At 45.7% G+C, this 17,527-nt stretch overlaps 2 protein-coding genes across 2 annotated transcripts; one reads left to right on the plus strand and one right to left on the minus strand.

Moving 5' to 3' along the window:
* Window positions 4,862-5,889, plus strand: LOC8054762 (classical arabinogalactan protein 9). Its single transcript, XM_002460431.2, has one exon. It carries the CDS (start codon window positions 5,108-5,110, stop codon window positions 5,489-5,491), a length of 384 nt encoding a protein of 127 aa, XP_002460476.1. The 5' UTR covers window positions 4,862-5,107; the 3' UTR covers window positions 5,492-5,889.
* On the minus strand, window positions 12,717-17,204 carry LOC8054763. The gene is made up of 4 exons (XM_002462566.2): window positions 16,892-17,204; window positions 14,426-16,209; window positions 13,293-13,497; window positions 12,717-13,220 (listed from the first exon to the last, which is right to left on the minus strand). Exons 1-4 carry the CDS (start codon window positions 17,026-17,028, stop codon window positions 12,926-12,928), a joined length of 2,421 nt encoding a protein of 806 aa, XP_002462611.2. The 5' UTR covers window positions 17,029-17,204; the 3' UTR covers window positions 12,717-12,925.

A 17,527-nucleotide genomic window follows, 5' to 3' on the forward strand; every position in this document is an offset into this window, starting at 1 on the left:
TCTTGGTGCCAACCACCTTTTGTGATCTCTGGTGGGGCGGGAGGCGAGATCTGGTCTTCTCTTGCCGGTGACTCGGAACCCCTTCTTCCCCTGCAAGCCAGTGGCAGGGCGCGTAATTGTTCCATAATTGAGGGCTATTCTTCCCTTCACCGTCACACCCATGACAACATAGAAAACTCAAACTACAGAGGGGCCAAATTGCACACTCTCAAAAAGTGTTTTTTTCCCTTTCTCTACGGGCCTGTTTAGCTGACCTGGCAAATTTGTTTGGCCAAACTACAATTTCAGACGTCGGCCCTGTCTAGCTGTTGACCTGAGAAATTTGTTTGGCTAAACAACAATTTTGGATTTTAGAAGCCTGGTCCGATGTAGTTGCTTGACCCAAACAGATTTGCTAATCCACCAACCAAACATCCCCGGCATGATTGATGTACTCAGGCGCTGTTTAGTTCCCTACCTAAAATTTTTTCATCCAATCCATCGAATCTTTAGACACATGCATGGAACATTAAATGTAGATAAAAAAATAAACTAATTACACAGTTTGGTTGAAAATCGCGAGACGAATCTTTTAAGCCTAGTTACTCCATGATTAGCCTTAAGTGCTACAGTAACCCACATGTGCTAATGACGGATTAATTATGCTTAATAGATTTGTCTTGCAGTTTCCTGAGGAGCTATGTAATTTATTTTTTTATTAGTTTCTAAAAACCTCTCCCGACATCGTTACGACACATCCGATGTGACACCCAAAAAAATTTTATCCTCAAACTAAACAGGGCCTCAGCCATCCGATCCATTATTGCAATTTGGGTATAGGCAACAAAAGGACACCACCAAGTAGTGCAAAGAAAAAAATAGTAAACATATGTGGTTTGTGTAATACAGTCCATCACCATCTTATTCATTCATCAATTCTTTGTTTGGCTTGTGGAATAGAGTAAGTTTATCTATCACCACCTTATTCATAAAAAACTAATAATTAGTATTAATATGAGAAATGAAGTTAATCCACTGATTTGATGAATGGACCCATGATACACCGCCTCGTTTAGAATAGGTCGATTTCCCAAGCCAAACACTCAATGCTCGACGGTTTAAGAAGTAAAGCAAACTGTTGGTGCTTAAGGGTGTGTTTTTACATTTTACCTTATGCTTTCCTCTTTGTCAAGTTTTTCTCCCAGTATGTGTGTTTTCTTAAAAAAGAACTTTACTATTAAAAAACAGATGCGACATATAGGGCTCGTTTGGCTCGTAGCCACACAACGCCACAACTAAACTTCTCACTAAACGCGGCACGAGCACGCCCATACGTGTTTGGTTGCTACCGCATTTTGCGCGTGCAGAAGTGTGGTGCCGCTCGCTGTATAACCTCCTCCCATCTCTCGCTAAACTTTTGGCGTCCGTTTTGTTCGCCGCATCTAATATGCAGCTGACTTGCGGCAAGATGGCATGCGCTGCGAGCGAAACAAGCCCATAGTTTCTGTCTCTAAGAAATAACACACATCACTACAGTGGCGGAGCCAGGATTCTTGTAGAGCCTGAGCAAAACGCAATGTAATACTAATGATATATTTAGTATAGCTCTGACTCTTTCTAAGATGGATCTGGCTCCTCACATGGACTAGCTTTTTTTTGGTAAAGTTAAGATATTTTGAAAAATATTTAACAAAAATAACTCCACTAGTGACAATTTTTTTAATAAGTTGTATTAGGATTGTGAGGAACAAGGAGAAGTCATTGTAACAAGCCATTTTGTAGATGCCCGATTAGCAAGGCTCCTTGCAAGGAGCCATAAGAAACTGAAATCGAAGTCCTGCCAAACAAAATCTAACACGTAATATAGAACATTGTACATAAAAGCAAAATTAGAGAACCACAATAATTTTAAGCTAATCCATTCTCGCCTAACGTCTACTACTAATAACCGCCTACAAATTAAGCTCTACAAAGTTTGTACTGCGCTTGTTGAGTGGCTCTACAAAGGTCCTCCTACCAATTAGCAAAGCAATATGCTTGATGTGCTAGCCTAAAGAATTCATCAGTGCGAGATCCTTCCATGATCTGTCTTCCTGACATATGATCTCCATGCTACAGATATTTCTAACTTCTGGCTGTATTTCTTCACGAGAAAAAATATATGCACATCTGATTAGGCAGAGAGAGAGAGAGAGAGAGCATCAGCTCTGTATGTGTTGCAGCTACCGGTATATTAGTATTAGTAGCGTATATACGTATGTGTTCACCATGAGCCCGGCCACTGGCCCAGGGTGGCCGGGCCTTGGCTCCGCCGGTGCATCACTATATTGCAAGATTTTGTTTCCAATTTATCTTTTATTTCAATTTGACACCCTTAAACAAAGACCAATGGAAAAATGATTCTGCATGGAATAGGAACCACATTGTGAAAGGCATCATTCATTAGTGTACGCAATGTTAATTTGTCATTGATATATTGATTGATGAGTTGCCTTTGTTGGTCCTGTTATTATTTCTGCTGTAAAACAGGAGTAGGAATTTAGTTCCTTCTATGTATAGTTTTGCTGCTATTATATTTAAAGATAAACGATTACAGTCTCAGTTTACTCAAACTAGACGCTAGCTCTGCTCCCGCGCATTTTTCTTACGAGATGCATCATCAGTTCAAAATGTGTCCCGCCTTTTGTCAGTCACACGTACGTATGGAAAGAAAGGTGTTTGCTCAGGTTAATTCCTGGCATATATACTGTTGAATCCCACGATGCACTGGAGACAGAGCTAGCCCTGTTTGGTTCATCAGCATCAATAAATATATGCATTATGGTACAGCATATATATCGGACACAATTAATCTACACAGGCGATTGGATCCCATGCATCCTTCTTAAAAGACGCACAGAAAGCTTGAACATTGTCTGAGAGAAACAATAATCCTGGCAAATTTGCCTCCCTGGCCGTCAATGCAAGCCCATGGCTGGGTCTTGTTTAGTTCTAAAATTTTTTGCAAAATAAAAATAGTACCACTTTCGTTTGTATTTGTATTTGACAAATATTATCCAATCATATACTAACTAGACTCAAAAGATTCGTCTCGTCAATTCCGACCAAACTGTGCAATTAGTTTTATTTTTATCTATATTTAATACTTCATACATGCGTCTAAAGATTTAATGTGACGGGGAATCTAAAAAATTTTGCAAATTTTTTTTTGAACTAAACAAGGCCCTGAAAAGCTAGCTCCAGTTTTTTTTCTCTCTTTTGTTCACGAGGAAATCCTGCAGAAACCTGGGCATGCAGTGCAGAAGCAGAAGCAGGCAGCAGCGTTGGTCCACAGGGGACCGTGTGCCTGCGCACGGCCGCGCGCGCCATGGAGATGGAATGGCCAGGAGCAGGACACAGCGCTGTCACTGTGGTGAGACCAGGCAGACCGGGGAAAGTGGGCGGTGGGTGCCCGGCCGGTGCCGCGACGACGACGACTGTGCGCGTGGGGGCGGCGCAGCAGGCCAGCGGATGATGATGAAAGGCTTCAGATTTTCAGAAGTAGAAGAGCGCAGCAAAAGGCCACCCCCTCCCGTTGTTTGTTTCCTGCTTGTTCTCTAGCTCACCAGCCCCAGCAGCGAGCAGAGCAGCCCCTTCCAATTGCTGACTGACCATGCCTGCATGCCGATGCCGATGCCGGTGCCGGTGCTGGCTGCACCGCTACCTGCTGTGCCGTAACAAAACTGCTCACTCGTCTGCTGTGCTGTGCGCCTTTGCAAGTAGCGATCTGAGGAGCACAAGAGCTTGCCCGCGCCTTCCATCCATCATATGCAGATGCATGGCCCTCAGCTTTTTTTTACCGTACCTAGCTGCTCAAAGTGATGATTACACGCTGTGTGGCAACTACAACTTAGCTCCTCCACTCTCATCTCCCTGCATCATCATCATCATGTTGCCCTCTGGCCTCCTCCTCTTCTTCTCTACTCCTATCTAAATTTACAAAAATGAGTTGCCATTTACTATTAGGCCCACACAGTTGCGTGTGAAGAATGTACGGGCGCGTTTTTGGTTGGCTACCCAAACTTGCCACACCACGCCGCAGCTTCCGCAGCCAAGCTCCGGCATGCATTTGGTTCCCTTTCAAAACTTGCGGCATGCATAATGGCGCAGCCTAGCCATCGCATTCTAGTTCAACTTGTGCGCCAAGAGCTACCGCGATTGGAGTGGATCGCCGTAGTTTTGGCACGCGGCCACAACTCCACGGGTGCGAACCAAATGCGATGTGTGGAGTCGATATTTTAGGCTTTTTTTTTTGAAACATGCATGAGAGTTTGCCTCAACATACTCTTTGGTCTTGGTAGCCTAGTAGGTGTTGTAAGGGAATATTTTTCAACATTCATTTCTAAGATACCTGCATAGTGCGCTAGCATAATCTCTACATAATATAAAAATACAACTCCTGCAAACCATCCATCCTTTCGTGCCTGAATTGAGATACATGTGGGTTGGATCGACGTGCATAACAAAAGGAAATGGAGTACGGAGTGTCTCAAGAAGCTCCTACCATGTGGTAAAATCCCTAGACACAACTTGTTGGGACCATGATTACCCAAACTTCTGTGCACAGAAAGATAGGTTGTATACAGTATCAATCAAATATTAAAAAAAAGGCTATACGTAGAATATATCCCTATCAACAAGTTGAGGGATGCAAATGTAAAATACGCAACGACTCACTCACCTCAAATCCTCATGCTGCCGTTTTTTTTGGCAATGTTTATTACCCCACGTAAACAGCATTACTGCCTGCCAACAATAAATAACTGGGCCTAAATAATTCATGTTAAAGCCCAGCACTTACCATTAACAGCCCTCGTAATCCTCTTTCCGTTGCGCCTCTCTCTCTCTCTCTCTCTCTCTCTCTCTCTCCATTGAAGAAGATAGAAGAGCACCGCTATTTAACAAGCTTCGCGTTACCGCCGCCCCAACCTTATTCTCTCTCAGTCTCTCTCTCTCTCTCCCTTCCTCTCCTTCTACCTCTTCCTCTCTACCCGCCTTGTGCAATTGCACCCCCTCCAGGCCTCCACCAACAACGAGGAGAATTCGACCCCAATTTCACAGCGCCGTCGAGCAAGTCCGTCGGTCCGCAATGGCGTCGCCCGGCGACGAGGGTCTCCCGGCGCTGCCTCCCATCAAGACGACAACGACACCGCTGCCGCCCCCGCCGCCGTCGTCCGCCACGGTCTCGGCCTCGGCCTCGGCCTCGACCTCTCCGTCGGCGGTGGACAGCGCGACGAAGGCCGCGGAGGAGGAGGATCACGAGCCGTCGACGCCGACGTCGGAGGGGAGCAGGCTGCGGACGCCCGCCGAGTGCCCGCCGGCCCCGCGCAAGCCGCCGGCGCCGCGGCTGCCCGTGAAGCGGAAGCCGCCGCTGCCCTCGCCCGCGCCGGCGCGAGTGTTCGTCGCCGTCCCGCGCGACCTCTCCACTGTCTTCCGGGCGCTGCCTCCCAAGAAGCGGATCCGGGTGTCGTGATGCTGCGATTTGCTGGCCGTGATTTACCACCGGCGGCTTCCCAGGCTTGGTCAATTTCTTCTCGGAGAATTCTTCTGAGTTCTTGGCTTCATCTTCTTCCCCCTCCTCTTCTCGTTTCTTTTCTCCTTTGGGTTACTGCTACCCACGGGCCACGGCCATAGTATAATTAAATTATAAGTTTCGCTTGCTGCCGAATCTGTAAAATTGTTTGGGAATTCAGCCATTAATTGTAGATCATAATTCAGTGGATATATATATGAAGCAGCGCACATGAAGCCATCAGCACGGTGACAAAAAATGCAAATTTGGGTTGGGTAGATCCACCATTTCTTACAACAAGACATCCGAGTCCGAGAATTGTTAATTGTGAGATAATCATCCTGTGACCAGTTTGAATTTTTTCGAACTTACTTTACTGAATGCTCTCGGCAGTGGACGGATTAGATACCCTGCCCATCAAATCAATTCGGCAAAAGAAAATGGCTCTGATGGTGAGTGTACTTTTGGTTGTGTTTGTCCGAACGCAAGAGAGAGAACAGACAGAGCGAATCTTCCATTGATCATCAGGACACGACATTATTTTTTTTCCATTTCAATTTTCATCAATCTTTGCACGGTAAAAGCCTCTCTGAAGGCCTAATTTCTCAATTGGTCTCTCTACTCTCTGTCTATAAGCGCCAAAACTAACTGTTCGTTTGAGCTCTTTCCATGCACAAACTCAGGCACTGAGCTCAAGCTTTGTCTTTTTACTACTCCTAGTACCCTGTAAGTACAGTGGTATGAACTATCGTTTCAAGAACATGCAGCTGAGATATGACTGGAAAATCTGAGAAGAATCCAAGCTCTCACAAGTTTCAAGAACATGCAGATGCAGCTGATGGATCATGGCAGGGGAAAATGCCAGGCAACAAATTTTCCTCTCAGGGCCTTTTGTCTTGTGCTACATTGGTCACAATCCACATCTACCAGAGCTCACAAGTAGTAGTACAGTTCACAGTTCAGGCATATATACACATTGCCTGGCAGCAGCACACACTCAGTTCAGGTAGCAACGTCCAAGTGTCCTGTATATCCTGATGAAAACTGTGAATTCCCATATGGATTTAGCTGGTAAAATCCAAGCCAAGCCAAGCCAAGCCACAGAGATGGTTCTAAACCACATTGGTGATCCCAACCATTTGCATATGTTACCTGCAGTGCACACTACTACTACTACTACTACTACTACTACTACTACTACTACTACTACTACTACTACTACTGTTTCTCAGGAACAAAGCTCTTGCTGTTACTACAGGAAAGTTCAGTTCACCCAGCCAGCATGGCTTTGTGTCTCTAGAAGAAGATGATGAGAAAAGGCTGCCATGATGCCCTGAGGCTGAGGATTCGGGGGAGTTGTGAGAGGGAGCTGAAAAGGCTCCCTCACATCACATGGGTTGTTACTTGCAGTTACGGTCAGTGCTGTTGCCTCAGGAACAGAACAGGTCTCGCCCGGGCACTTTTGTCTCAGGATGACGCGAGGGATCAGGGCTTGGAAAACCGTTCTATCTGTTACTCCTCCTGCACTTCTGCATCTTCAGTTTTTGTTTTTCACCTGCGGTAGAACCTGCTGCTGTGGTCAGCACAAGGAATGTCTCCGAATAAACCTACTAGGGCCTTGTTTAGTTCCCGAAAAATTTTGCAAAATTTTTCAGATTCCCCGTCACATCGAATCTTTAGACGTATGCATGGAGTATTAAATATAGATGAAAATAAAAACTAATTGCACAGTTTGGTTGAAATTGACGAGACGAATCTTTTAAGCCTAGTTAGTCTATAATTGGATAATATTTGTCAAATACAAACGAAAGTGCTACTATTCCTATTTTGCAAAAAATTTTGGAAGTAAACAAGGCGTAGCCTCTCTCTCTCTTTTTTTTATTTCTGGGGCCTTGTTTAGTTCCGAAAACTGAAAAGTTTTCAGAACTGTAGCACTTTCGTTTTTATTTGACAAACATTATCCAATTATGGAGTAACTAGGTTTAAAAGATTCATCTCGTGATTTACAGATAAACTGTGCAATTAGTTTTTATTTTCATCTATATTTAATACTTCATGCATGTGCCGTAAGATTCGATGTGACGGAGAATCTTAAAAAGATTTTGGTTTTTGGGTGAACTAAACAAGGCCCGGCTGTAAAAATTTGTCCCGGCGAGAAGCTGAAACTAACCCCGAGAAAGATACCATTTTTTCCTGATGTGATTGATGTTTATTTTGGACACATGACTCTGTCACTAGAATGTGGGCCCAGACTAGCAAATGGCAAAAATGATAGGGTGCACTACCTGCTATTGCTAGTGTGCATTTTTTTTTTTTGCCCTTCAGCTTCACCCTGCTCGAATGAAAACTGTAGATGATGGCAACACGTTGAGTACAGAAATTCAGTGTGCACACCTGGATTTTAAACAGAGGTGAATCGTAAAAGAGGATGCCAAGTCAAGCGGGCAAGCACGTACGTACCTACGCATGCAAGTAAATCACCTAGGATTCTTTCGACTGCGGACCGCGGTAACAACGGGTATGTGCGTGTACTGGCAGCGAGGTAAATATGCGAAGGACTCATCTGCCTTTTTTCCACGCCCCATTGATTTACCCAAGTAATGCTTGCTCCCGTTTTCTCGCCAATTACATTCCCTGCGATTTTTTAAATTCCGTTTCGTGCTGTGCATGATGTCAGTGTGTAGCAGCTGCAGGGCCATGAAGATGTTGCGTAGTGCTGGACTGCTGGGTGGAAGAATTCATTGACCCTCTCTCACAACATTGTTGGCAAGCTCAAGGACCTTATTAGTTCATCATCGCAGCATTTGAAACTTTCTCGTAAGCGTTTAGAAACGGATTTCGAGCACTTGTGATACATGTAAAGAAAATGACCGTCAACTCGTGGTACATGTAAAAAAAATACTGTCAAATACCATATGAAAGCATGGAATTCTGTTCAAATCATTCTAATTTCGGTCCCGGCAGAAATGTGCGCTCTCTGTCAGTCCTTCCACCTGCAACATCTCCACTCGTCCAATAATACTCTCGCTCGCTCCATTATTAGACAACTCCCTCCCACCAAAATTGTTTTTCGAAATTACAAAAGCTACAGCCAAAAAAATGGCATGACAAATCATAAATCAAAACTGCTGTAACAGTGCGTGGCAATCATTACCGGAATAGAAACAATCTCACCTTCTTTTGTCGGAATCCGGATCACTCTGTCTCTCGCTGAGAGCTGCAGTTGCTGGCTGCCGTTTTCGGGTCGACATGCATTTGCTTCAATTCGCAGTCTGTTGTCATTTCAAAAAAGAAAACAAAAAGAGAGAAGAGAGAGTGAGAGCCGATGGAACACCAGTTAATTTGGATGCTCGTGTATGTACGATTTGCCTGCCCTTTCTTCGGGCAGCAATTGCAGCAGTAAAGCGTGAAGGCACAAGACAGGCAGCTGCACGTACAGTAGCTCCACATGACTGTCCACCCAAACAAAAAAGATTTGGGCTGCTAATTCGCGGATCCAAATGTATGGCCGCCCCTTTTAACCCACCAGCCACACCAACCAGTCCTCCTCTGCGCTGCAACAGTACGGTTTGCTGCATTGGCCGCTAGGAAATACTACTGTAACCCACCAGCTGCTTTATTGCCGGTCCAAAAAACACAAGCTTTGTTAATGTTCACTAACCACTTCCCCTGGCTCTTGCTAGTCCTAGTTGCTAGGACACAAAACCAGTAGCTACTAGGTAGCCAAGGTACACCGTGGAAATTTTGCCCAAGGTACAATTTTGCGCGCAAGGTACTGTGTACCTTGGCTAGCAGCTTCAAAGTACGGTGAAGTTTATAAATTCAGTCTTTTTTACACCCAACATATATATCTTGTCCATTCTGTTATCTAACATAACAAGTGCAGCAAAAAAAAAAAGGATTGGGTAGCAGTAGCTAGTATCAGAGGATTTGAGGTAAAAAGTTCAAACTTATTCTGACGAAACTGTACATGCTTCTTCCAAGCTGAGGCCTTGTTTAGTTCCGAAAAGTTTTCGCATTTTGGTACTGTAGCACTTTCGTTTGTTTGTGACAAATATTGTCCAATTATGGACTAACTAGGATCAAAAGATTCGTCTCGCGATTTACAGGTAAACTGTGCAATTAGTTTTTATTTTCGTCTATATTTAATGTTTCATGCATGTGTTGAAAGATTCGATGTGACAGGGAATCTTGAAAACTTTTTGGTTTTCGGGGTGAACTAAACAAGGCCTGAGAAGAAGTTTTGTATATGCGTGATGTGTACTGACGCATAATTTTATTGTCTCATCAGCTGCAGTGCCAAAAGGGCTCTCTCCAAGTGGCGCGCAGCACTAGCGGCTAATGAGCTGCGAGCCTGCGAGGAGTAGTGCGTGTGTGCTTACCTACAGGTCCGGACGAGTGCAGCGGACACCAGCAAGATCCAGCAGGCAGCAGCCATCGCTCTCAGTCTCAGGGCCCCTCTCGTCAGGCTTCCTTTCCTTTCTTCAGAGAACCTGATGCTGCGTGTTCAGTCGTCAGCCGCTACGACAGATTGAAACAAACGACTGACCTGATTTCCCGTCTTTGTGATCTTGTGACGATAATCAGAAGGAAGTTTTTTTTTATAACATCCTTATTATTATTGACTTATCGTCACTGTATGAGTGTTCAGGGGCGAAGCTAGCTGTTACTTAGGGGTTGCAAATGCACCCCCAAAAATTGTAGAAACAGTGATTAGGTCCAAAATTTCACCATATATGCACCCCTATGAAAGATATCTATGCACCCACAAGCTAAGTGCACCCCCCTCTAATTTGCTCTAGCTTCGCCACTGTGAGTGTTTCTGGTTATGAATAGTAACGGTGTGTGTTCGATCTCATCAGGAAATGTAAAGCTAGCACACAGAGACGACGACGATGATGGTCAAGTAGTACATTAGTACATTACATCATCGCCAGGGACCGCTGGTCGACCGGCGGATTGGATCGATTTTTCAGAGGTAACGAGAACGCATGATGATGACGAGGAGCTAGTAGTGCCGTGCGAGCCTTGGCATGCAAGCAACGTGATGGATGCTCTGGAGATGCTGCTGCTCCAGCTCTCTTTAGGCTAATCTAGCTTTTGACCGGCCGCTAACGAATCGAAGCCTGGCTGGCTTTTGTCCGCAACAAGGAAGAGGCTTAGGATGCCGACGTGACGTACGGGTTGCCATGCCCATGCATCTCGGCGGCCCAGCCCCAGCTGGATGGATAGATCAGGGAGAGGGATCGAATGCATTCCCGAAGACGATTGTTCTGCATGCATGCTTTGCTTTTGTGCATGCATAGGGCGTCCATCCCCAACCCCAATCCTACGGCGCCGCTGGCGCTGGGTCCCTGTTGTCGTGGTCGACTGTGTCGACCGAGCCATGCATCCAATGCAAAGCCGCCGGCCGCCCAGAAGCACCGGGATGATGATCCATGCATGTTTCCCTTCACCGGCTGATGCTGTACTAGCTAGCTGATGTCTAGCTAATTTTTTTAAAAGCTCTTGTGACATCGTGCGGCTCGCTCGTGTCCATGATCGTCGATGCACGGCCGCGCGGGAGTGGGGCGAAGAGCCAGCGAATCACAGGCGGTGGATGGAGTGACCGTGCAATGCCCGCGCGGGTCTAGTCGTCGGCGACGGCAAGAGGGAAAAAAAAAAGAAGGGGGCCGGGGCCGTTGATTTTCTGCCCTCGCGCACGCACCCGGCCGGCCGCCGACTTCAATATACACACTACAGCTACAGGGGCTACAGCATGCAGCGCGATCGTCGCGCCCGGGTTCCGGTCCTCTCGTGTGAGTGCACGGTGAATCACCCGCGCGCGTATCTGATCTGTGTCGCACGTGTGCCATGCTTTAATCTGTCTGTCTGTCTGTCTGTCTGGCGGACCGACAACGTGACACGGCCCGTGGGCGACCCAGACCCACCAGAAAAAAGCTAGAAAACGGCCGGGCCGGCCGGGGGATCGTCGATCGGGAGAGTGAAGAATTGAAGACGATCGTCGACCGACAGCTGCTTGCTTGGCTTGCGCAAATTAAAGGACGACGAGCACGATCCAGCGATGGAGATCGATCGAGACAGCTGCCACATACGGCGAGACAATTGCACTCGCCGTGTCATGCATTGTCATCTCATCTGCCGCGCGCAGCAGACGCGCACGGTTATTAGCTAGCAGCTAGGTGTCCAAGCAGGCCGCGCGCCGGCCCGCCAGCGCGTACGTGTAATGAGCAATGAAACGTTCCGTGGAACGACCGACGATTTGGAACGCAACGGATCGTCGTGTAAACCGTGCTGTCACCGACCGAAGATCGATCGATGAGTGTCGGCATTGCATGCACATGCATGGAACGTACCGGATGATCGAGCACCACATAAGCCGGCGGCCTCTCGTGTGATCCCCGCGCGGTACAGTACTGTTAATAAGGACCTCTATGGAAAACGGTGTATGCAAACAAGGCATGCGCCTGTCTTTCGGGCCGGAGAAGAGGAACGCCTCACGTGCTGCTGCCATTTGGATTGGATATATTCTGGCGTGTCGACGACGACGGCCGGGTGACCCGTACGGCGAGGCAGCCGTGACGAGTACGCATTCCATCTGATCTCGATAAACAAGGGCTTTATTAGAAAAAGAAGGTCGTATTCCGCATCATTACGACGGGCAAATCGCGTATATGCTACCACCTCTCACGCCGGTGTGATATGATTGTCACGCGCGCGCAGCAGCTACTCTACTCATCGATCAGCCGGCTCAATCATTTCTTCCAGGTCTTAGATCTAGATTTCTACTAGTAGAAAGACGACTAGATAAACTACACAGGTCGACCACAGAGACCCAGAGTCTAATAAATAATAAATAAAATGTATAATTGAGCAACTGACGGGACTCTATTTTTTCAGCTCTGGGCACCAGCACTGCTCTAAAAGTGCAGCTACTTCACACGCAGTCATTGCAGTGCTTCCTTCAGACTAGCTGAGCAGTGAGCACAGTGCCACAGTCCTAGTGGCCACCGGGACAGGAGGGGCATAGCATCCGCCATCAATTCAGATTTCAGAGTGTTAGCAGGCAGCTCACATATGCAGTGACTGTTGTGCCTTTTTCCCCTGATGTGGCAAACAGTGGGCTTCCAGGTCTGCTAGATCTACCATCAGTCCACTCCAATAACATTGGCATCACAAGGGCAAATGAAACATCGCAGATGCGTCGCGCATGCTTCACTCTGCATGCAAAACAAAGAGAATGGTTTCATTTCAGCGCCAGAATTTGATCCCAAATGACCTGCTACTGCCTAACCATCACCAGTCCACGCCGAGGCAAGCATCAGAACCTTGACATATGTTTCATTTCAGGCTCAGTTCACCATACAACATAGGCATAATAAGCCTAATAACCAGTCAAGTTTCGCAATCTTGCGTGACATACAGGTAGGGGTCCTGATCTGGCTGTGGGCAGTACAAATCATCTGCAGCTGGCCATGACAGTGCCGCCATTGGGGCTTCCTCGCCGTCATCAACAGCAACGAACTCTTCGTCGTCATCCGAAGTTGGTTCGGCAAATGGCGCGTCTAGGCTCTCCCAGTTCAGGTCATCTCTGCAGAGAAGGCTAGGTTCTTCACTGACCCATTCATCCAAGACATCGATGTTGTCAAGGCTGATAGGATCTATGGCATCCTTAAGCTTACGCTGGTTCCTGCATGACAGCACTGAACTGTAAGTAGCAAGTCAGGATGGTACATATATGACATGGTTCCAGTCTTTGTACCTTTCTCGGAGCTTCAAGTTGTACCTAACAAAGACAACATCGCTTAACCTTGAACGCTCAAGCCTGCTTAGCTTCCTGGAATGGAGATCTTTGAATGCATCCCAGTTCCTTTCGCACCCTGTTGCGCTGCAACATTGGCTGAGGACTCGGATTGCAAGCCTTTGAAGTTCTATAGTTCCATTACCAAAGTTGTCCCACCATGCAACTAAGAATAAACAATTATGTGGAAACGTGAGATTAATGTATCCAGGCAAAGACAATTCCATGGAAAATGGATCTTTTTCCAGTTTTATTTAGGAAAGAGTAAACTTAACCAACACACCAATATTTGGCCTAATAATAGTCACAAACCAATGGAATACTTTCTGTTGCTATTTCACAAACCCAACAATACCTGGGGCCATGGAGAGATGGTGGTCCACGGTCCACCCAAAAACTCCTTGGCCCAAAGCCCAGGTATGGGAAAAAAGAACTCATGTGAGGTGGGAAATCTGGTATTGTAATCTTCTTCCAACTACTGTAGCCATGTAAGCTTCTTTTAAATCAAATTTCATACTAAACTGTTGATTTTAAGATGTTTGCAAGACACCTTTTTAACCTATCTTACTTAACGTGCTTTTAGTAATAAATTCTGTACTCCTATTGTATATTGGCACGTTACAATTTGCAGTACTTAAACAATTTACATCAAGTCATACCCAAAATCCTACATACGCCACTAATCTGGCTTTCTTCCCATAATAAAACTGCAAATTTTGCCACTTGCTTTTTCCTATCCACCTGGATCAGCGGGAGGAAAAAGAAAACGGAACATATTTCCGCTTGCCACCTCAACTGGGTCCAGGAGAACTCTTCATTGTTATCCTCATCATCATATACTAGATTATTTTCTCACAAAATTTTAAAAAACAATTATGTTAATGCAGCATACACCCTGCTTGGCAGCCAAAATGGGTTGCCTTTTGGTGTCCCTATGACATGTGGTACCAGGTAGACATGAAATGGAGTGAAGCAAAATGTTGTAGTTCTGTGAGGAAGCCTCAATTATTGATGGGTTTGTGACTAATGGTATCTTTATGTAATTCACTTTGTACAAAAGTTCAAAACGAATCTAACATAGAAGTCATTCTTACCTGGATTAAGTTTCTCTCTTTGACGAATTGCAATTGGAAGGCCAAAGTCACCAGTTGATTTCTTATACTCTTCAAGCTGAAGAAATATCTTATCTTGGACATCGTCATCAGGGACCAAACTAGTGATTGTCTTAATAAGGCCCCTAAATGCATAGCTTTGCATCTTAAAAGAGGGGCTAAAGTAAATACAAGGATTGAAAAAGCATCCTGCTGCATGCAATGGACTATGGAGCTGCTTCTCCATCCTCGCATCAATTACTCGCACGTATGGTCCATACACACAGGCCTTGTGCATCATTCTTGCCCTTATCGACTCCTTTGCCTTTTCCATTGCATCATAAATATAGCCCATGGAAGGTTTTTCATTACTATCCACCAAGCGCAGAACGCGCAACAGGGGCTCAGTGACCTTAACAACATGTTTGCTCTTGGCCCAGAAGTCAACATCTTTCATAATAATAGTTGTGACATCTTTTCCAACACCACCTTTAGCATATGTTGATTTCACCCATTTGTTGCTGGTAACCATTTGGCGGAGCTCTTTCTCAAATTTAACAATGCTTTGGAGACTAAGAAAATGAGTAGCAAATCTCGAGATGCCAGGACGACACAGATCTCTACCATTTGTGAACTCTTTCCTCATTAAAGACAAAACCCAAGCATGATTATATACAAACTTTGTTATCTTTCTGGCTTTACCTAAAGTTTCATTGATCATAGGAAAATATCTAGGATCAGCGAAATTCTCCAACATCAAGTCAATGCAACGCGCTGCACATGGAGACCAAACAAAAGTGCCATATCTTTCTTCCAGAACCTTAACAGCAGACTTATATCTTGCATCTATGTCAGTGATAAATTGAACAATGTTTTGTGGCCCAACTTCTCTAATAACTTGATCAAATATCTCAAGTAAATCAAATTTCTCTGTCGAAGTATCTACTGACTTTAAAAACATAGTACCTCGTGGGCAGTATACAAGAAAATTGATTATAGAACCCTCTCCATAGTCCTTTTGTCTGTCAGCAATAATTGAGCAACCATGTAAACTCCATTCTTTCTTTAGATCATCCAGATATTCATGAATGCCTTCAGCAATTTGTTTCAATAATGGATTGCGTAAGTCATGATAAGATGGTCCCTTGAAGCCCAGTCCAGCAGATACTATTGCATCTAGCATAGGCTGATAGAAAGGAGAATTCGCTGCACTAAAGGGTACATCTGCATCATACCACCATCTAGCCATAGCAATTATTGCTTCATGTAACAGATCATTTGGAGCTTCTGTACCATCTACACCATGTTGAACCATGTCTTCTGAAGTCATAAATGCAACACTGCTTGGCTCTGAACCTGTGGTAGCTTGGGGAGGAAAGTATCCTGTTCTTCGCTTCCTTGATGGTCTGAATAGGCTTTCAGAGCCTCCCTCAGTTGAGAAAATAGTATCTGAAGAATCTTTGACGCGTGAACTGCGGACATCTCTAGTTTCATACCGTCTTTCTTCATTTCTCCACTTCTCATCAATTTGTTGTATTATCTGACGTTTCACATCATCAGGCACCTTCTTGCAAGATTCAACTTGGCCTGGAACTCCAGCAAGATGATATTTAAAGCGAGTAATACCGCCACCTCCAATCTTTTTGCCACAATGAAGACATATGATGGCATTTCTTGAACTAGCATCCACTTTTGCGTGAACCCAAGCAGGATCCAGTGGCCTCGAAGAAGCCGAAGGTGATGCCATCAAGGTGACTCCAGTTGATGCGGTACCAGCTACCTGAGTTCTAATAAAGACAGAATAAAAAAAAGTACTTTAGAACTTTTACCATACATCAATTGTGTATCATTACACATTTGTTCCATGATTAATCAAAGATTATAAGAGCACTACAGTTTTCATAGGATAATAACTCCAGCAGAGTACATATCCAGGAAATAAGCTGCACACTCTTTCATTTTATACAGTCTACTATGCATTTGTTCAAATTTAAAAAAAAAAGTCAATGAAGCAGGTAAAAATATTTATATATGTTCATTGCACAGCCTAGAACCCTGGAATATAGCAGGCAAAATAAAAATCTAGAACACCACAAAAGTGTGCAGTCCTTCGCTTGTGGACCTGTGGGGTTAACTGTGGCAGCTTCTGTTACAAGGTTAGGCTAGGAAAAGAAAAACAACGACCTCATGATTCAAGGCGTCTCGCTGTAAATAGAACCAGTTACAGCTTAGAAGAAAAGCAGCTAAGATTTATTCCATGACTACAATAGTTTTTTGAAAGGACACACAAGCTCCGAGCTTGCGAACAATCCAGGCGGTATCCGGCGATACCTGACCTCGCGTGATGAAAACCGGCCGGTTTCGGAAAAATCCGATCCAAACTCGAGCCCTTTATTTTTGGCTATGAATTACACAAGCTACTGGAAAAGAACTGAGTTCAGGTATATAGAATAAAGTACACAGCCTCACCTCTCTTCAGTCATCAAGCGTTCGAAGGCTTCGTCCTTGGGGGCGAGCTCCCCCAGGCGGCAGATCTGGTCCGCTAGATCGGAGAGAAGGAAACCGGCGGGAGACTGCGAGGATTCGGGCGAGAAACCGGAAGTCATCCACAGCGGTGCGGTTGGATTCTGGGAGGACTGGGGAATGGCCGAATAGCCGAATAGCCGGGGTCAGGGTGGGGCAGGACGACGGCTACCGGAGAAGATCGGCTAAGTTTTCGTGGAATCGGGCGGCTGCCGCGTCGGTTTCCAGCGGGGGTGGGCAGGTGGGCTACCCAATATCATTTTTAGAGCAACCCAACCCACCTGCCCTAATTCCAAATCTGAACTTGATCAAAAAATAAACTCCAACCTATCCTCTCAAATTATAGTTTCAGATTCCTAGATCCAGCAGCCCCTATCCCCCTCTCATCCATGGGCCCCACACCACTTCTCCTTCTTTTCCGTCGACGCACGCGCTTCGTCTGTGGTCCACACGCGGGGTGGCGGCGCGCAGGCGAGCTGGTGGCCCAGCGCGGGGCGGCGGCGCACAGGCGAGCTGGCGGCCCAGCGCGGCACGTCGGCGAGCGGACGGGCAGCCTGGACAGCGCGCGACGCTAGCGAGCTC

The sequence above is a fragment of the Sorghum bicolor genome, chromosome 2 (assembly GCF_000003195.3).
Source record: "Sorghum bicolor cultivar BTx623 chromosome 2, Sorghum_bicolor_NCBIv3, whole genome shotgun sequence".
In the NCBI taxonomy this organism is placed as follows: Eukaryota; Viridiplantae; Streptophyta; class Magnoliopsida; order Poales; family Poaceae; genus Sorghum; species Sorghum bicolor.

Excerpts from the sequence above, each read along its gene's own strand:
- LOC8054762 (XM_002460431.2), top strand. The coding sequence starts at position 5,108 with ATGGCGTCGCCCGGCGACGAGGGTCTCCCGGCGCTGCCTCCCATCAAG.
- LOC8054763 (XM_002462566.2), bottom strand. The coding sequence starts at position 17,028 with ATGACTTCCGGTTTCTCGCCCGAATCCTCGCAGTCTCCCGCCGGTTTC. Across the intron at positions 16,210-16,891 it reads CGCTTGATGACTGAAGAGAG|AACTCAGGTAGCTGGTACCG; the intron begins GTGAGGCTGTGT and ends TGTCTTTATTAG. Across the intron at positions 13,498-14,425 it reads AAGAGAGAAACTTAATCCAG|TTGCATGGTGGGACAACTTT; the intron begins GTAAGAATGACT and ends GTTTATTCTTAG.